Source organism: Sinocyclocheilus grahami, unplaced genomic scaffold (genome assembly GCF_001515645.1).
Source record: "Sinocyclocheilus grahami isolate Dianchi unplaced genomic scaffold, SAMN03320097.WGS_v1.1 scaffold31.1, whole genome shotgun sequence".
NCBI lineage: Eukaryota > Metazoa > Chordata > Actinopteri > Cypriniformes > Cyprinidae > Sinocyclocheilus > Sinocyclocheilus grahami.
In genome coordinates, this window is record NW_015505210.1 from 3,315,932 (window position 1) to 3,337,619 (window position 21,688).

Consider the following 21,688-nt stretch of genomic DNA (forward strand, 5'->3'; position numbering starts at 1 on the left):
TTTAGTTTGTGTGATTTGTTACTGACTTTCATATTAATGTTTACACCAGGCTTATTTGTAAGTGCTTTATGTTGTCATAATTATTACATGCTTACAAGGTTGGAAGTTCAACAAATCAGTCAATATACTACTGTGATTGTAGTTGTTAAATAAAAATGTCATTCATATCAATTCATGCATCACCTAATTTCATCGTAACATATAGGCCTGGCCTACAGAAAATAAAATTTGTTTAGTGTGTCTAATAGTGGTCATACTATACAATGATTAATAGCTTGACTTTGTTGAATAATACAGAACATAAAGAAAAAATATTAAAATTATTAAAAAAATTATTGCATATTAAATTGCAATCACAATATTGGTAAAAAAAAATCGCAATTAGATTATTTTCCAAAATCGTTCAGCCCTATATATATATATATATATATATATATATTTATATATATGTGTGTGTGTAATATTAAATATTTATATAATTGCATTGTATATTGTATGTATATTTATAAGATCATTTATTGTGTGTCTGTATTTTATTTTTTTAAATATGAAGAAATATTTTTTATATTTAACATTTTTCTTATATAGTATAATTGTTTTAGTTTTTTTATTAATTTATTTTTGAAAAATGTCTCATAAAATATGAATATAAAATTTTACATTTTAAATTTCCCTTCTTCTTGTTTGACTTCTAGACAGATAGCAAAAGATCGACGTGGCGACAGGGATAGCACAGGAAGCTAAACGTATCATGAAAGCAGTCTGTGCAACTCGTGTAGCATTTTTCCAAGTCTTCTTAAAGGGTTAGTTCACCCAAAAATGAAAATTCTGTCATTAATTACTCACCCTCATGTCGTTTCAAACCCGTAAGACCTTCGTTCATCTTCAGAACATAAATTAAGATATTTTTGATGGAATCTGAGAGCTGTCTGACCCTGCATAGACAGCAACGCAACTGAAATGTTCCCAAGTCCAGAAACGTAGCAAGGAGATCTGTAAAATAATCCATGTGACATCAGGGGTTCAACCGTAATTTTATATGAAGCTAGGAGAATACTTTTTGTGCACAAAAGAAAAAAAAAATGGTCTCCTCCGCATCACCCTGGTGCCATTTTGGAGAATATCCGCTGGATGTAAACAGCGTATGCTGTTCTGTTTTCTACGGTGTTGTGATTTGATCTGAATGGAAACAGCGTATCCGTATGACGCAGCTGACACAGAACAGCATACGTTGTTTACAGGGTGATGCGGAGGAGACGAATTGTTGAATAAAGTCTTTTTTTTTTCTTTTGCACACAAAAAGTATTCTCATAGCTTCGTATAATTACGGTTGAACCCCTGATGTCACATGGATTATTTTACAGATCTCCTTGCTACGTTTCTGGACTTGGGAACATTTCAGTTGCGTTGCTGTCTATGCAGGTTCAGACAGCTCTCAGATTCCATAAAAAATATCTTAATTTGTGTTCCGAAGATGAACGAAGGTCTTACGGGTTTGAAACGACATGAGGGTGAGTAATTAATGACAGAATTTTCATTTTTGGGTGAACTAACCCTTTAAGCCATTCAATAGCTTTGTGTGACAAACAGACTGAAGTTTAAATTGTTAATAACTTTTCTTTGAATCCAGGTAACTGTAAACCGTTGATTCAGTGAGTTGAACTTGAGAACTGAATCAGTCTTATTAGTGAATCATTCAGATTCAAACTCCCCATACCTCTCTCTGTTTTCCCCATTCCTGCATGACCCACATCTACGGTGCTCTTAGCCAGCGGAAGGCAGTAATAATCAATTACCCACAGGGAGAACTGTGACATCAGTTACTCAAAGACAGCCAAATTTAATTTCCTGCCCTCCATCTGCAGCGTAATGCCATGTTAATGGTTTCCTGCTCTGAAACATTACGGCTGCCACAATGAGCATCAATTTGTATCTACTACGAACAGCACCACAGTGAGCTGACCTGAGACAAACACTTTTCTCTGCCATAGACTGTAGAGTTTAAACGGTACACTGAACTAGCCTTTGCAGCTTTCTGCTTTTTAATTCATTTTATTACATTGATTAGATAGCATTGACAATGTTGCTGCAACGTTATGTTTTCTATGACAATTTGTATTTTCTGTGAACTTTTTAGATTGAGAAACACCAATGTGCTATTCATGAACTAATCATTCTTTTTGAATGTTGATTGTTTTCAATGAATTGGTCAAACGAGTTTTAGTCTGAATAAAAATAGCCTTTATTAGAAACACTTTTTGAATTAATGTTTCATATTTATCAAAAAGAAGCCCAATTATAGCATTTAGCATGTTTTTGTCTTAAAGGGTTGGTTCACGCAAAAATTTAAATTCTGTCATTAATTACTCACCCTCATGTCGTTTCAAACCTGTAAGACCTTCGTTCATCTTCGGAACACAAATTAAGATATTTTTGATGGAATCTGAGAGCTGTCTGACCCTGCATAGACAGCAATACATGAGGGTGAGTAATTAATGACAGAATTTTCATTTTTGGGTGAGCTATCCCTTTAAAGCTTGTACTGTACCCAACTACTTTGTGTAAATTATAATTTATAGCTTAGCCAGCTTCATTTTATGAGTTTGCCCAACACTGAGGCCGACTGGGTGTCATGCAAAGCCTGTTTTTAAGATCTATATTTTTATCCACTCCTACAGTGGCATTTTACCCGAGGATAGTAAACAAATTTCTGTTTGTGTCTTTGTTCTGGTAAATTTCCGAGGGGCTAAATTTCCTCCTACACATCCTCAGTTGACACCACCACCACCTACAACGCAGCCTGTTTGCAGTATGTTTAACCTTGCCTGCATTCCAGGCAACAGGGCACAAACAGTAACAAAAGGAGCCGCGTCCCAGACAAAACAAGCATTTCAGGCGGCGTGCAACGAACTTTGGTCTCTCTCTCAAAGTTATTTAATGCTGAATTTTTCCATCACGACTCTGGCGAGCACCATGAGTCACAGGCTCTTGAGTGTAAAATTAATAGAATTGTTTGAATGCTGTAGAACGTGCTGGATAGGGAAATGATGGACATGGTTTCCAAGAACTTGGTCACTTTACTGTACTCTTCATATTCTTTATGGAAAACAGCAAAGCTAAAACTGATTCTCAGGCTTAGATCAAGTATGAGTATTAATTTCTTTCAAAGGAAAACGTTTAAACTTTGGGGTCAGTAAAATATTTTTCTTTTGCAAGACTATTCAGCTGCTTTAAATTGATCAAAAGTGACAGTAAGCACAAATACATGCTGTCCTCCTCGGTCCGTTCGCTGCGGGGCCCCCTCAAGCATGTTGCAAGTTGCACCCCCCAAAGGACAGCCCTGATGACTGCCTTCCCTCACGTCAATGTCACCCAACCTTCTTGAGGCCCAATCACCACAAGGGCATGCCCTCAATTTTTTCTAAATATATATATATATATATATATTTCCTATAAACATTTTATTTTCATTTTCCATACGTTTTGGTTTTGTGATTCCTTCAACCAGATTTTGGGGCACTTGGAACCATTTAGGTGTGTATGCGCAGATGCGCCTGATGACTCATCCAGTCTGTGGGATCTGAAACTGTGCCTCTGATAGGAACTGGGTCAGAATGCAGCATTCGTCGTCCCTCTTTGCCCGTTTTTTTTAGAGGGATCCTCCTTTTCTTCAAATGAGGACGAATTCACACTCTTGATTCTAATGTAATGAATTACAAAGAATACCCTAATGATACTACATCATTCTGTCTGTTTGTTTTCAAATCCATCGCTTTTATTCCAGATTGATGAAGCAGGTTCATCAGTACAGTTTGGTTTGCATAAGCGAGTTATATCATATCCTGTGGACTTGGCATTTTGTAGTTTCAGGTCACTGGTAGTATGGGCACTCATTGTGAACACAGCGCATGCAGAGCGGATGAGAGGGTACTGACAGAGATCTGCGGGTTTTATTGCAGTGTTTGGTTGTGTGCTGTTCCCGATGAGGGCATACACTTCAGTCAGAATCAAAATGTGACATAACCACATAGTCACAGAGCTGGTTATAAAATGCTGCAGTTCTGTGGTATCTCTGAAAACGGATATTTATCTACCCTGAAGCCAGCGTGTGGGCGAGCGAAGAGTGGTTTGATGCGAGAACAGACTGAGAGGGAAAAAGGAAGCGTCTGCTTCCCCTACCATAGCGTGCGGGAGCCATCTCTGATATTCCAATCTTTCAGTACAGCTTTGTATAGTATCTTTTCATCTGGAGGACTAACCAAACAGCTCTGCTTTTGAAGCCCAGGGTCAGGGTTTGCGTCTGTGTGTGTGTGTTTGTCTCAGAAGTGTGTGTTCCTCATTTAGGGACAAAGACCCATTTCAAAGCCCATTCCCTAAGCACAGAAGCACACCAAAGCAAAAGTGGGTCCTCTTTGGGCTTCACCCATCGCCTGACCTCCTGTGTGAAGCTCATGGTGCAGCAGGCAGCTGTGGTCTCTGTCCCCTGACAGGATGTGGCCTACATTCAGAAGTGACAAGTGTTGGTTTCACTTTTCCACTAGTCCAGCCAGCATGAGGGGTCAAATCATAAAGAAGTGTCAGAGTTGGCTTGCAAAAATAGCCGTCATCGTAATCATTGAAATAGGACATGTGCAAATATGATAACATGACATAGCGGTGCAGTGATTTTTAACTGTGATGGACTATCCAGACTGTAATGTAACCGGCTTGTCATTCACTGGCTGAAATGTGTGTGTGTGTGTGTGTGTGTGTGCGCGCGCATGCGTTTTTTTGTGACATATGAGGACACAAATTTGTATAATGACATGGGTATGACATAGGTATTACAAGGAGAAAGTGACTTATGAGGACATTACCCCATGTCCCCATTTTTCAAAACGCTTATAAATCATACAGAGTGAGTTTTTTTGAGAAAGTAAAAATGCACAACGTTTCCTGTAAGGGGTAAGTTTAGGTGTAGGGTATAAAAACCATTACGCCTATGGAATGTCCCCACAATTCACAAAAACAAACGTGTGTGTGTGTGTGTGTGTATGTTAGAGGTCTGCTACCCAACCCGAGCCCGACGGGTCCCGAAATACTTTCGGGTCGGGTTCGGGTTAATGTTTAATGAATAGTTTTGGGTTCGGGTCGGGCTCGGGTTTATAGCTAAACTAAAACTATATGCAGTAGCCTAGGCGACGCTGCTTTCATAGACGCACGCACACACATTAGTGCACACGACAACACAGTACGGAAACTTTTATTAGTAAAATAGCTTCGACAGGCTACTGACTTACAACGTTATATTTCTCTGCAATGAGGGGGTAAAATCGCTGGAACTAAGCCTCATTGCTTGTAGAGAGAGACACGCAACTTTCAAATAAATTATATAGGGGTCAGACGATCTCGGGCACGGGCCGGGTTCGGGCTTCACTTTAAAGTCCGTGCAGACCTCTAGTGTGTGTGTGTGTGTGTGTGTGTGTGTGTGTGCGCGCGCATGCGTTTTTTTGTGACATATGAGGACACAAATTTGTATAATGACATGGGTATGACATAGGTATTACAAGGAGAAAGTGACTTATGAGGACATTACCCCATGTCCCCATTTTTCAAAACGCTTATAAATCATACAGAGTGAGTTTTTTTGAGAAAGTAAAAATGCACAACGTTTCCTGTAAGGGGTAAGTTTAGGTGTAGGGTATAAAAACCATTACGCCTATGGAATGTCCCCACAATTCACAAAAACAAACGTGTGTGTGTGTGTGTGTGTATGTTAGAGGTCTGCTACCCAACCCGAGCCCGACGGGTCCCGAAATACTTTCGGGTCGGGTTCGGGTTAATGTTTAATGAATAGTTTTGGGTTCGGGTCGGGCTCGGGTTTATAGCTAAACTAAAACTATATGCAGTAGCCTAGGCGACGCTGCTTTCATAGACGCACGCACACACATTAGTGCACACGACAACACAGTACGGAAACTTTTATTAGTAAAATAGCTTCGACAGGCTACTGACTTACAACGTTATATTTCTCTGCAATGAGGGGGTAAAATCGCTGGAACTAAGCCTCATTGCTTGTAGAGAGAGACACGCAACTTTCAAATAAATTATATAGGGGTCAGACGATCTCGGGCACGGGCCGGGTTCGGGCTTCACTTTAAAGTCCGTGCAGACCTCTAGTGTGTGTGTGTGTGTGTGTGTGTGTGTGTTTGTGTGCATGCATACGTATATATACACACACACAAACACACACACACACATAAGCCAGTTGCAAATTATATTCTTAGATATTTGTGCAATGTACATTTTTATACATTTTTTATAGATTATGCGCAAGTTAATATGTAATGTATACAGTATTTTATATACACATTTTTTTCCCACAAATTAATATTTACGTTTCTAATATTTCTTATTAATTGTAAATTATTTGTATTTTTGGGAATTTCATTGAGCATTAAGAGAGTATTTTAGGTTTAAAAAAGTAAAATCATTAAAATAGAAATAATACTGTCTTTTAAAATCTTTAATATTATGCTCTTTTAAAGTAATAGTTTATCCATTTTCTGCTAAATCAGCACAGGAAAAGTCATTCAGTTAAAACACTGAACAAAACCATTTTTAGGCCATTTTTAAAATTGCAACAAATATGAAATTGCATTTTTTTAAAGTTGCTTCAAAGTTAAAGTTGAGTCTTAAAGGGGTCATATGATGCGATTTCAATTTTTCCTTTCTCTTTGGAGTGTTACAAGCTCTTGGTGCATAAAGAAGATCTGTAAAGTTGCAAAGACTAAAGTCACAAATCCAAAGAGATATTCTTTATAAAATTTCCGAGTCAGCCACACCTACCTAAAATGGCTCGTTCTAACACGTCCCCACATGTCTACGTCACGATGTGGGAAGATTAGCATAACGCCGCCCAGATGTTCACGTAAAGAAAGAAGGCGTAACTATTATTCTCGCTGTAGTTTTCTTGTTTCCGCTGCCATGTAGTAAAGACGCTGTGTGCTTCATTGTAAAAGTAAAACTACTTTGTTTGGTCTTCCAAAAGAGGACGATATCTGCTTTGTCATGCCTGGAGCTGATCCATGCTGGTCGCTGAAGAAATACTACAACTTTGCGCTGTGGATCGCCGGATCGGCTATCACCGTGGAGGAAGCGGAGTCCAGACCGGAGTCGTCACAAGTCCTTCCGGACGCTCCTTTGTCGAAATCACCGGCCGCGCCGTTCTCAAGCGCGCCGCCTCAGCTTACGCTAGCCCGGCCTCAGCTCACTCTATCCCGGCTCCGTCTCACGCTTGAGGTATTCGGCCAATCACAACGCATTGGATAGCTGGCCAATCACAGCACACCTTGCTTTTTCAGACCGAAGAGCTTTGTAAAAATCGACGCGTTTCAAAAAGGGCATAGAGGAGAAACAATAATGTACAGTATGTGGAAAATAATGTGTTTTTTTAACTTTAAACCGCATAAACACATTTCATTACACCAAATAATGTTCTTTTTAGCAGCATCATATGACCCCTTTAAATTTGAGTCTTATTGAGTCGCATTTCCAGAGCTCTACACTTACTTTTCTTTTTAGGAGCACTTGTGTCACAATGTGTCAAAACTTTGAGCAGTGACTGGATTTCTGATTAACATTGTGTTCAAGTAATCAAAAGATACTTTGTGATACAGTACTCAGTGCTGCAAAAACACGTTGTAAGTAGAAACCTTTGAAGCTCCCCTGATCAAATATGCTGATCTGGTCAGTCACACTGGTGCTCCTAAATATTTTTTTAACAGTCGCATGCAGTAGTTTTCGGTTGCACTGTAGAGCCCTGATTTCATTTTCCATTTCAGATTCACAGATTATCTCACAAACTAGGTGAGTAACTCTTTACAGTCTGCCTTCATCTCTCAGATTCTATGATACTGTGTTAGTGAAATGGTGAAATAAGTGGGTTTAGCTCACATTTCCTTCCCAACTTTAATACTATCAGCCCTGTTAATAATGCAGGAAGCACAGGACATGTGCACGCTAATATGAAACTTTATCCGTCCAGTGACTGGAGCCAGATACTTGCTTAAACCCCATTAGCCAGCCTTTAACAGATACTTCACACAGCAGAAACCAACCTCTGATCTACAGAAAGACTGTTAAAGGAAAGAGAGATGGAGTAGGAGTACTGAAAATGACATGGGGGTATGAAAAAGCTAGCAGGTCAAAGAGCCAGTGCCTACTTTGATATCAATAAGCATTTTCTTGTACAAGACAGCACACTTTAATGGTATTACATAGCATCCTGTGACAAGGACAAATATGTTCTTTCACAAGACTAGATCAGTCAGTGGTTTAGTGGCAGTGAGAGGAGGCGTATATGATTTATAAAAATAAAAATGAACCATTTTTGGACTTTCAATGCCATCCTTGAGGAAAAGAATGCATTACATCAAATGAAGGGACGATTTGACATTTCTTTCACCGGCATGGACACATCATTCTAATATTAGCGCTTGTGAGGAGGGCGTTGAGAAGGTGTCTTCCCATTTCTTAATGAGTATCCGACCAGACACGACTTCAGCGGCTGCTCTGATCTTGTCAAGTATCCAGTCATTATGCCCCATTTCCCGAGTGTTCAGTGAGTAACAGAGTGATATTTCAAAGAGTTGTTGGGGGCTTTCAGTGTTGTTGAGGGAGCTCATAAATATTCCCAATGGCCCAATGAAGTACCTGCTTAGCGGCCAGCAAACCTGTTGACATAAATTATATCTGCTCTGGCATAAAGACCCTCAGTTTGGCCTCGGAGCTGAATGAATATGTTCAAACTGTAATGACCCACCTGTGCCCACTTCAGACTGCAACACTGTTTTTGACTGAACACAACAGTTGTTAATAAGGTGCACATTCTCAGGAGAGATTGAAGGCAGCCATATTCTTCTCTTCACATATCGCTTGCACTGTCACCATAGGAACAGAATGAGTGTAACTCAGTGAAACCACAGGTACACTGTTGTCATGGCAACTGGTGAAGCAATCAGGAAGAGGTCACTCATTCACCCTGCAACACAGGCTAGTTTCTTGCCCAACCTGAGATCATTGAGTAAGAAACACTTGGCCAAATCTGACCTTTCTGCTTTGGCAAGGCAGCATTATGTGCGCTTAGATATGACAAAACAAAGCTCTAATGTTAGAGCTGTTACTGCTTTGAAAAGGTTACCTCTGATTTTTCCTAGAAAGCCCTAGAAAATCATATAATTGCTTTTCTTTTGCAATAAACCATATGGTATGTGTCCATATAAACTACAGCTTGGTTCATTTTAGTGATTCAGAAACATACAGCTTTAACTGTAAGATTTGAATCAGTCTAGTTATTAGCCCCTTTCACACAGTAATACCAGTAAATTACCGTAAAATTACCGAAACGACTTTACCGGTAAATACAAAAATGCGCTGTTCACACAGGCAACGACGTTCTGTCTTTTTACCAGTAAAGCACCATTCACACATCAGTTCCAAAATACTGGGAAATTATGTGAAATCATTAACACGGAAAGGACCTTTAGGCCCTGTTTACACTAGTGCGTATTCGTTCTAAAACGGCGTTTTAAAATTAAAACTATCCTCGTTTACACTTGCATTTTCACTGCGTTTCAGAAATGTTCTCCATCAACTCTACATAACCGAAAAGTCATGTCACTTGAGCATTCATGTAGGCACAACAAAGAGCATGATGTTATTGTTTACACGGTTGTCAAGGATATGCAGAGCGAATGTGGGCAGCCACGCCATCGTTTTCAAAAGTCTCTGTTTCGGTCCATTTACACTGAAACGCAAACCCAGATTTTTCAAACCAAAATGGGGTCTGCAGCATTTTCTAAAGTCTCTGTTTTTAAGGGTCGAAAACGCCGGAGTAGTGTAAACGACTTCAAACCAAACTACACAGCGCAGAGTAAATGCATCATCTGTGTCAGAATGTTATATTTGGCCCAGAGTAGATGTCTCACGTCAGCGCAATGAGCGCATCTTGTTCTGCATTCACACGGAGCACATTACCGGTAATTTACTGGTAATAATCTTACAACTTCTCATACCGGTAAATTGCCAGAATTAATTTACTGATATTTTTGAAAAGGTCCTGTTCATACATGATCTGATTGTTTGGCAATGAAATTGCATATTTTCAGCATGAATTGAAAATTCAATCTATTTTCTAAATGCATGTTATTGATTTTATTGTGAACAATATCATCCATGCAATGAAGTTGCTTTTTTTTTCAAATGTTTTTTCTTTATGAGTAATAAATTAATTAAAATTCACCCTATCTTTGTAAATGCATGTCACTGATCGTGTAAAAAGCAATCTGAGCCAGAACTTTTATGATTCCCATCCGTAGTTATACCCAAAGATTTGAGTTTTTCTGGTTTGAACCTTAAAATCGTGAATACATGTAGACCCTCACATTTCTAGTGATTTTAAATGACACACTGCTACTAGCACCGACGTTATTTTCCAAGGACTGTTTTCCACAAAGAACCTAAATGCAGAATGTACAGAAGAAGATACAAGGTTTGGATCGTAGCTTGAGTGAGGTCTGAGCATGAAGCGTGTAAATGAGTCTAGCAGATGTTGCCCAGATGTGGCTGGTGGGTGCCGGAGGACCCCAGAACGGACCCTTCCACACACTGACAGCTTTGTTCACCTCCTCCCCTCCCTTCCTAGGCCGTGATTCTGTCTCTCATGCCTGAGCTTTGAAGTCAGGACACTGCACAGGAAGTAAGGGGCTGCAATCGATTTTCTTCCTGCATTAGGGCAGGAATGTATGACCCTCCCCTCCTCCTCATCGTTTTTTGTCTCTGTTCTAGAGCGGGTCAGGATTTTGGTTGTATGCATGATCGGTTCAGAGGCCCATGTACTGATTCCATGTTTCCATCATATCTTATTAGCAAAAAGATGATGTTGATGTGGAATTTGTACTTTTTTCCTGTTGATCTAATATGTGTACCACAGTGAACCTGAAAAATAAAATGGGTCATTCCGTGTCAAATCAACCAAATTTCAGAAACTTCTTATATTAGCTCAAATTTTAGATTTTGCTAATATTTTTTCTAAAGAAAGATAAACATGACATGGAATGACCCAAATGTCATTCCAACCCCAAATAAAATGGGTCATTCCGTGTCAAATCAACCAAATTTCAGAAACTTCCCCAGCTCAAATTTTAGATTTTGCTAATATTTTTTCTAAAGAAAGATAAACATGACATGGAATGACCCAAATGTCATTCCAACCCTATATGAACTTTTCATGCATGGAATACAAAAAGAGAAGTTATTACATAAAATAGTAAAAGTAAATAGTAAAAGTAATGCACTGAATTGTAGGCAAGTGAAAAGATTCAACTGAAACCGGTGTTTCTGTAAAAATATTCATTTTGGTGCTTCACTACATACAATGAAAGTGAATGGGGACCAATGTTTTCAAGCTCCAAAAACTACAAAAAGTACCCTAAAAGTAGTCCTTAAAAGTCTTATGAAGTCATGAAATAGCTTTGAGCGAGGATAAGCCCAAAAATGTTACCTATTTTGAGGTGTTTATTGTTAAAAGAGCACCTGGGGCATTCTGCTAAACATCTCTTTTTGTGTTCCACAGAAGAAAGAATGTCATACAGATTTGGAACGTCATGAGTAAATGATAACAGATCTTTTAATTTTGGTCCCCTCATTCCTCAGGATGTAAGAAGCCATGACAGTGCAACAAGCTGCAGAGATCAGTCCATCTCAGGTCCAGGTCGGACTCATATGCGACCCAGAGAAGAGGAGGATGAAGACCAACAAGAAAGGCTTGCTGGTGACATGACAACATCTAGAGAGGAGCGCTCGGGTATCCCATCAAGCCTTACTAGCAATCTGGAGAACATTGTGCGGCAGTTGGACATCCTGACCCAGGTGAACTGCTTTTATCGAATAATCCTGTTTTCCTAGATCTACAGAGCAAATCATATCAGATGTATTTTGTTTTTCAAGTCAGATCCAATCATTACATTAGGAATCCTCACAATATGGAATTTTGTGTAAGGACAATAGATTTCCTCATGCAGATTTCGCAACAAGTTGAAGTTGGTCACGCAAATTAACTGCATTGACCAACAACAGAAAGGGATTTCTGTGCGAGCTGTGCTTCATACATTGCTTCACTATTGACAATAAACAGTGGACCTTTTTTGTAAGTAAAATGTGACTTTAACTGTTGGTTCTCTTTTCTCAGACCGTTGCCGTCCTCGAATAGCGTCTTACGCTGACCGAAGACAAACTGAGGACATGCCTTGACAACCAGGTCCTGCTTCTGCAACAGACACAACAAGTGGATGGATCTGACACGCCAAATTCTTCTATTTTTTTATTTTAGTTTAAAGACATCCAGCTGTGTCATTCCAAATGAGAACATTGGACTTAACAATGCAAAAAAAAGAACACAAGATGAAAAGTCACAAAGCAGTATGAGGGAAGGGCAGGAGGGGGATTTGAGTGATCATACAGCATTCTCACCCAAAAAAAAAAGTCATGGTAAGAGCCGAGGGCAGCTGCAGCTAAGACAACATCCTGGTCATGTTTTGACAGCAGCGAGCAAGACATATCAGAAAAGAGACTGATAGAACAGACAAACATGCACAGATTTTTACAGTATCCAGATTGGTTTGTGTCTGCTGCATCACATGTATTATGTAAATATAGACCATTATGAATGAATTACATCTTAAGTCTCTGGCGTGACTAAGTCCCAGGCAGCATGAATGGTTTGTGCATGTAAGGCTGAATAAGTGTCCTCAGAGACACTCACAGCCTTGTTTACTCTCTCTCAATCAGCCGCAGCCTTGTGGCTTTCCTCTGGTTGGAGGTCAGGCGGAAGCAGGGAGCCAATCGACAGAAGGGCCCAGCGGTTCTTGTTTGCTTTGTGTACCGCATCCTTCTGTGTGCAGCAGCTCTGCTAAACTCTTCCCAACAGCCTTACATAAAAACAATGCATCCAACGGCGGTGAAAACAAATAATTTAGACCAGTTTCCCAAGGGAAAAAAAAAATGTGGCGGTCACGCTTTATGAAGTATATTTTCTAGGGTCACATCATTGAGGATTAGTGATGTCCATTACAGTGGACAGATGATTAAAAACCATTTTTAACCATTCAGAGTGTGATGTTACAAACCACTCTGGCTGATTACCTATGACACTTTCTTATTTTATTATCCTCTTTATATGTTTTTTTTGACAGTAATATATATATATATATATATATATATATATATATATATATATATATATATATATATGTAATTACCAATGGAATTATTCATTATTAAATCATTTTTCTGATGCCATTTATATATTTGTATATGGTAGAAAAATATAAATTAATAATTATAAATAGACCTAATATAAACTTAATATATACATTTTCACTTTCACTATAAATTTCAAATTATGTATAAAGAGTTTGTCATAAACACAGCAAAAATATTCCAGCATGTGACTGTTGTCGTGCAAATTACAACCAAACTTATCCAACCACTTCCTGTGTAGCACAGAGTCTCGTACAGACAGCAGGTGTGCTTGTGACCTCTCTGTGCAAAACACAAGCCCCTTGTCTCCAGTGGGTTCACCAAAAAAGGGCTAGAGCAACCAACTCATGAATGAAGAACAAAGAGAGGATAATGGAAACGTATGCATGTGTGCCGGTGTAAAAGCGGTTGTGTTGGGCTGCCTGCTCAAGCATGTGCCTGTTGTTTATGGATTTGTGCACATGTAGGTTCTTGCAAGACCCACATATGGTAAAGTGGTTGCTTGCTTACGAGACAAGGGAAGGTAAACGTTATCTTTAGCTGCCCCACAGACATCAGAGGACTAGTTCTTCCTCCTGTTAGCCAGGCCTGGTTGGCATTAAATCAGAGTACTTTGAGGAAATTCCCTCTGACCTTCTGTTCAAGGAAAAAAAAGATAAAGATGGAGTAATGGAAAAGAGCTAGCTCATATTGTTTCTGCAATGCCACCTGCACAAAAGAAGCTTGCTCTATTTTTTAATTTAGGGGAACGTCTGTTAAGAGGTTTTCTCTTTCAACAAATATAGATGGTTTTATGAAGCGGAAAGTTTAAAGATAGGTATACACCTGTTGTGGGTTGGAGACCTTAATTAAATTCAGTTCAATTCACGTTAATTTGTATAGCGCTTTTCATGATACAAATCATTGCAAAGGAGCTTCACAGAAAATTAATGTTTCTACATTACATTTAGGAGTACCATATCAGTGGTCAAGGTCAAGGTGATGTCCGTATGGCAGATATGTACAGAAAAAAAAGCATGCAGTTAGTTAATGACATATATTCAAACAAACAGTGAACACTATTAACAGCAATGATTATATGCTGTGATCAAATAATATTGGGAAAATTTGGTAGTTTTATATGGTGGTTCAGGATTGGTGTCATCGGAGGTCCTCGGAGGGGTTGGCATCTTCTCTTCTCAGGTGTTCGGTCATCTCAGTTCTTCTTAAGGGCTGGATCCAGACTGAAGCTTGTGTAATTCCTTACCTCAGGGTTCTCATCCCGTGGCAGAAACAAAGCAAATAGAGAAAAATTTGCATAATTGCTGTTCAAACCAAGCAAAGAATGATAATGTGCATTTCATCAGATATAACTTGAGTACAAGATTATGAGACACATAATGTGAATGCTTGGCTAAAGAGATGTGTCTTTAATCTGAATTTAAACAGAATGTGTCTGAACCCCAAATGTGATCAGGAAGGCTATTCCAGAGTTTGGTAGCCAAATGTGAAAATGCTCTACCTCCTTTAGTGGACTTTGCCATCCTAGGTACTATCAAAAGTCCAGAGTTTTGAGACCTTAGGGAGTGTGATGGATTGTAGCGTGATAGAAGACTGGTTAGGTATGCAGGAACTAAACCATTTAGGGCCTTGTAAGTAAATAGTGATATTTTGTAACTGATATGGAACTTAAAAGGTAGCTAGTGTAGAAATCGTAAAATTGGGGTAATATGATCATATTTTCTTGACCTGGTAAGGACTCTAGCAGCTGCATTTTGGACTACCTGTAGCTTGTTTATTGAAGATGCAGGAAAACCACCTAGCAGTGCATTACCATAGTCCAGTCTTGATGTCATGAATGCATGAACCTGCTTTTCTGCATCAGAAACTGGTAACATGTTCCATAGCTTGGCGATGTTTCTAAGATGGAAGAATGCTGTTTTTGTAGCACGTGAAATATGATTTTCAAAAGACAAGTTGCTGTCTAATTTTGACTGTAGTGGAAGTAACGGTACATCCCTATAGATGCAAACTGTAATCTAAGAGATTCTATGTACTGTTTTTTGGTCCAATAAGTAATATCTCTGTCTTATCCCGAATTTAAAAGGAGAAAATTATTGGTCATCCAATCTTTTAAATTTTTAACACACTATGTTAGCTTAGATAATTTAGAAGTTTCATCTGGTCTTGATTAAATATATAGTTGAGTATCATCAGCATAACAATGTACTAATCAATAACAACAATAAAAAACTAATCCCATATTTTCTAATAATATTACCAAGAGGCAGCATGTACAGTATATTGAAAATAGCATAGGGCCTAAGACAGATCCTTGTGGCACTCTATACTTTACTGGCGTTAACTGAGATGATTCCCCATTTAAATAAACAAAGTGGTAACGGGTAACCTTGAATACCCGTATAGTTTTGCAATCGATCTATGAGTATATCATGATCTATAGCAGGGGTCACCAAACTGGAGGGCCGGTGTCCTGCAGAGTTTAGCTCCAACTTGCCTCAACACGCCTGCCTGCAAGTTTCAAGTGTACTTAGTAAGACCTTGATTAGCTAGTTCAGGTGTGTTTGGTTGGAGCTAAACTCTACAGGACACCGGCCCCCAAGGACCGAGTTTGGTAACCCCTGATCTACAGTGTCGAGCACAGCACTAAGATCAAGTATAACTAGTTATGAGATGCAGTCTTGGTCTGAGGCAAGAAGCAAGTCATTTGTAACTAAGAGATTCTATGTACTGTTTTTTGGTCCAATAAGTAATATCTCTGTCTTATCCCGAATTTAAAAGGAGAAAATTATTGGTCATCCAATCTTTTAAATTTTTAACACACTATGTTAGCTTAGATAATTTAGAAGTTTCATCTGGTCTTGATTAAATATATAGTTGAGTATCATCAGCATAACAATGTACTAATCAATAACAACAATAAAAAACTAATCCCATATTTTCTAATAATATTACCAAGAGGCAGCATGTACAGTATATTGAAAATAGCATAGGGCCTAAGACAGATCCTTGTGGCACTCTATACTTTACTGGCGTTAACTGAGATGATTCCCCATTTAAATAAACAAAGTGGTAACGGGTAACCTTGAATACCCGTATAGTTTTGCAATCGATCTATGAGTATATCATGATCTATAGCAGGGGTCACCAAACTGGAGGGCCGGTGTCCTGCAGAGTTTAGCTCCAACTTGCCTCAACACGCCTGCCTGCAAGTTTCAAGTGTACTTAGTAAGACCTTGATTAGCTAGTTCAGGTGTGTTTGGTTGGAGCTAAACTCTACAGGACACCGGCCCCCAAGGACCGAGTTTGGTAACCCCTGATCTACAGTGTCGAGCACAGCACTAAGATCAAGTATAACTAGTTATGAGATGCAGTCTTGGTCTGAGGCAAGAAGCAAGTCATTTGTAATTTTAACAAGTGCAGTTTCTGTGCTATGATGGGGTCTGAAACCTGTATCATTCATAGATATCATTTTTTTGCAGGTAGGAGCACAACTGAGCAGACAGCTTTTTCTAAAATTTTAGACATAAACAGAAGATTTGGAATGGGTCTGAAATGTGCCAGTTCACTAGGATTTAGTTGTGGTTTCTTAATAAGAGGCTTAATAAGTGCCAACTTGAAGGGTTTTGGGATGTGACCTAGAGATAACGACGTGTTAATAATATTGAGAAGTGGTTCTTCTGCTACAGGTAACAACTCGTTCAGTAATTTAGTGGGTACAGGATCTAATAAACATGTTGTTGATTTAGATGCAGTGATAAGTTTATTTAGCTCTTCCTGTCCTATAGTTGTAAAGCACTGCAATTTTTCTTTGGGTGTGATGAATGAAGCTGAATTACAAGACGCTGTTGATTCTGTTTGTTATTGTATTTTTAATGCTATCTATTTTATCAGTGAAGAAATTCATAAAGTCATTACTACTAAACTGTGAGGGAATATATAGTTCGAGTGACGTCTGATTATTTGTTAATCTAGCCACTGTGATAAATAAAAACCTTGGATTGTTTTGGCTATTTTCTATGAGTTTGCAGATATGCTTGGCCTTGGCAGCTTTTAGAGCCTGTCTATTGCTGGACATACTGTTTTTCCACGCAATTCTAAAAACTTCGAAGTGAGTTTTTCTCCATTTGTGCTCAAGATTACGAGTTTCTTTCTTGAGAGAATGGGTATTACTGGTGTACCATGGGGCCCTAAATTTTTCTCTAACCTTTTTTACTGGGGCAACAGCTTCTAATGTATTAGAGAAGATAGTGCCCATATTGTTAGTAATTTCATCTGTGTATTTATGGGTACATAGTGCAGTTGAGACAAATCAGGCAGGTTATTTGTGAATCTATCTTTAGTAGTTGGAACAATATAGTTCTACCCGGACGATAAAGTAGAGCAATGTAGTTGATATTAGTAATACACATGCACAATATAAGGTAGTTGTCAGTAACATCATCACTTTGAGGTATAATATCTATATCAGTAAGATCAATTCCATGCGATATAATTAAATCTAGTGTATGATTAAAATTATGAGTGGGTCTGGTGACATTTTACTTGACCCCAAAAGAGACCTCAAAAGTCTATAAATGCAAGTCCTAACGCATCGTTTGTATTATCAACCTAACTGAATTGGAAGTTTCCGAACTGGTGAGAGAAACCCTGGTGAGAGCAATTTGGGGGTAGAGAAAACATTAAAACTCTTGGAAAGCTGCTTGGCCAATAGAATTCGGGGACCAGAATTATCTGCTGTATCTAATCATTTTGGTCTTTAAGGCTGAATCAGATTCACTTGTTTTAGTCTTGTTATAAATCCCATATGCACTTATCATGAAATCTGTGGCTCACGTCATGACCTTTAAAACCATTCACATCTGTGTTTTAAAGTGTCTTCCCACCTGTTTTCTAGGGGGGTGTTTTCCAAAACCAGGCGGCTTCGCCCCGCTCTTGATTATTTTCAGCTAGAATGTAAACTGGTTCCAACCTCACATGGGATATTGAGTTTTGAAATTGTAATTGTTCTCTAAAATGACATCAAACAAAACATCAAAACAACAGAATTAAAAATGAAAAGAAGTTGTACTAAATGACATTTAATTCAAAAAAATCTATCTATCTATCTATCTATCTATCTATCTATCTATCTATCTATCTATCTATCTGTCTGTCTGTCTGTCTGTCTGTCTGTCTGTAAGTAATATTTATTAAGATCTAAATTAATTTTAAGGCATTGTACCTTAATTTTATCTTATAAATATATTTCTAATCATTATTATCCTCGAATAATTAAAAGCTTGTGGTGCAACACATTCATAGCGCTCGCTGTTATGAATAACTGAGTATTTGCACTGTTTGTACCACAGCTGATGGAATCTTGTAGGTGTTTGCAAAAGGGTTGTGAGTCTGAAAAATTGCAATGGAAATCAAGTCGATATGATGAATGAAAAACAATGGCTTGGGTTAACACACTGTTAAATTATCAAAATCTCCTTGAGAGGTATTTTAAAAGGTGTGATGGGCTAATAACCCCCCACCCAGCTACTTTCCTCCTTTGTTTTTCCCCAAAACCTTAAAACATGTCTTTCCTGCTAACCGAAACAACAGCTGCACTTAATAAAATCTGAAGTCACACATTTGCACGGCCTGTAGCAAATCCTTTGACCCCAAGTGTGTTTTAGTTTTCTTTGATTAAATACAAGGAACCTGACAAGGAACCTGGTGGGTTTTCAGAAGAGAGATGTCAAGTTCAAAGGACACAGAGGTGTGTTGATTACAACAGCTGCACTTAATAAAATCTCAGAGGATAATGAAAAGGGAAAGAGTGTGTTTTTATTTCACAACAAATGGGGTTTTGTTGTTGTTGTATTTTAGATTAAAGTGGTTAGTGAAGTTGTTTTACAGATTGTTATGTCTGTCTTTTTGCTTTTTTAAAACGTTTTGTTTCAATAGGTCTTTTTATTCACCCGGGAATGCCATTTGTATGGGAAATCATTGGTGTTGGTGAGTTTTTATACCACTTGTTGTGATTTTCCGAAAATTGTTTCTGAAAAAAAACAAAAAACGGAGGAAATATTTTTTTTTTCTGTCTCTACAATTTCCTCTCACATCTCAAACTACCCTATATTCTTTGTTATGCTTATATTTCACAAAGTCTAGAAAAGGGACCTTTTCCTGTAAAGTCTTGTGAGCTTCCGGTTTTCATAGATATCTGTTTTTTCTTTCTCGTGTCCATTCAGCTGGAGGAGGAAATGTGGGAACAGGCTTATCCCTGCTGCTGATAAGAACGTACGGAACTTCCCACCTTCCACTTTTGGGACCGGGCCTTTAACTGGAAAGAGGTGCTGCCAGGGGTCATTGCAAAAGCAAGAACATCCGTCCTGTCTCCCCACAACCTGTTTGAGAAATCTGACCTTGTCAAAACTTATTTTCTTTGTACTGTAGAAAAGAAAAGAGGAACAGAACTTCCTGTGGGGAAAAATATATATATATTTTTAATTGTAAACCTATACACGTGTTAGTAATAGTAAGTCGGGTTATAGCACACACACGTTTGCATAGAATCTGAAATGTACATATTGACAGCATCTAAAACCTAAGCACTTTACTACTTTTAGGTTCATATTATATTTATGGAATTAATAGACTGATTTTATTGTGTTTATTAAAATGTGACTTCTGGTGCTATATTCATTTGGCATATTGATTGATGATTGTTTGATTGATTGATTTACGGTGAAGTTATTTATCTTGCCTAAATTTTAAATTGTTACAGTAAATCAATTATATATATATATATATATATAATTTAATCATTACTTTTTTTTAACATTACATTTTTTATTTTGCTTACCATTTGACAGAAAAAAAAATCATCATAAAACGGTCATAAAAATAATCCATTCTTAGAAATTGATTAAAAATATATTTGAAAATATAATCGTTTATTGTAACTAAAATATATCTGTTATCTGTCTATATAATATAAATATATATTTTATTTTCGAAAACTGCATATGCAAGTACTTTCACATTTTAGATACTGTCAATACATGTAGTTTTCAGCATTTTTTATGTAAACCTTATGTAGGAATACCTACGAATACTAATGAGATCAAGCTGACAAATCATTAAAAAAAATAAATAAATAAAATTGGGGACATTGACTGTTTTTGTCCACACTTAAAATTGCATATGCATTAATTAACCCAATTATTCACTAGAGTAAATACTGTGACAGCTAGTCCCAATCTCCCTGATTTTATTTGTTACAAAGCCAGCATATTTTTAAAATGCGGTTTAATTTTATTAAAATGAATCTCAGTCAAATCAGCTGAACACTAATTGTGGCTACAGAGACACACACCACACATTTGTGCCATTGTGTATGATCTTGTGTGCAGGACAGCATCAGAGCCATCTTTTCTGCTCTAGTGTCCATGTGCCTGTCCAGTCATGTGCCGCTTGAGCATCCAGACTTCATCTCCACATCTCAATCCTAATGGCTTTTCCTTAAGCAAGACTTTTAGCCTATTCCCTTGATGCCTCCTGACAGAGAGCTGGCAGGTGGAGACGTCTGTGTAATCTTACTTCTCTACACCTGCTCTTGTTTTTTGGGTGTCTAGCCGGGTGGAGTGGGTCTGAATGAACCAGCGTTGTTTGTCAATTCATCCTTAAGGAGAGTATGTGACGGTGAGACTCATTGTCTTCTGTGGCTCAGCCTTCCATCTGGCCTGATTGGATTGGCTGCGTGAGAGAATTTCACTTTAACTTGAGAAAGTTAGGTTAGTTTAGCTCCCTGAGCCTTTCATGCTTTGAAAAGCAGTCTACTGCAAACACCGACACCCATTTTTGGGTTGTTATTAACTTTTTAGTGTTTCTGTGGGGGAATCTAATGAATAAGTGGTCATGTTTCACCCCAAAATAGAAATTATATTTTGAAAATAAAAAGAGTTTTAGGACCTTTAAGAATCTGTGGCATTGCCAGCAAATCTAAATAGTTATTGGTGTAATGCAGTAACAAACAAATAACAAATAATATTGTACATTGTATAAATATATGTATGTATGTATTTGTGTGTGTATAAATATAGATATAGATAGATACAATTTAAAATATATTTTTCATATGATTATACTCATTTCTTTTCTATGGTGAGAAGATCCTTAATTGTCAAGAAAATAATGTCATAATGAAGAAAATCCTAAAAAAAAAAGCTTTGTTTTCTTTATGTGAAATAATTTTAATACATAATTTTAATTAATCAATGTTCAATATAAATTTAATTTGAATAATTTGTATTATATTTTATAATGTATATTATAAATGTAAATTATAAAGATAATATATTTTATAAAATAGTTTCATAATTATTTATAATATATATATATATATATATATATA

The 21,688-nt window shown here is 37.7% G+C and overlaps 1 protein-coding gene across 1 annotated transcript in view; it reads left to right on the forward strand.

Annotated features, from left to right (window-relative positions):
- The window catches only part of poc1b (POC1 centriolar protein B), a 48,352-nt gene that overhangs the window by 25,697 nt on the left and 967 nt on the right, over positions 1-21,688 (forward strand). Inside the window, 4 exon segments of the mRNA XM_071582361.1 lie at positions 11,695-11,910; positions 12,230-12,342; positions 12,829-12,997; positions 13,767-13,822. Of these exon segments, the coding sequence (XP_071438462.1) occupies positions 11,695-11,910; positions 12,230-12,342; positions 12,829-12,997; positions 13,767-13,822 (554 nt within the window).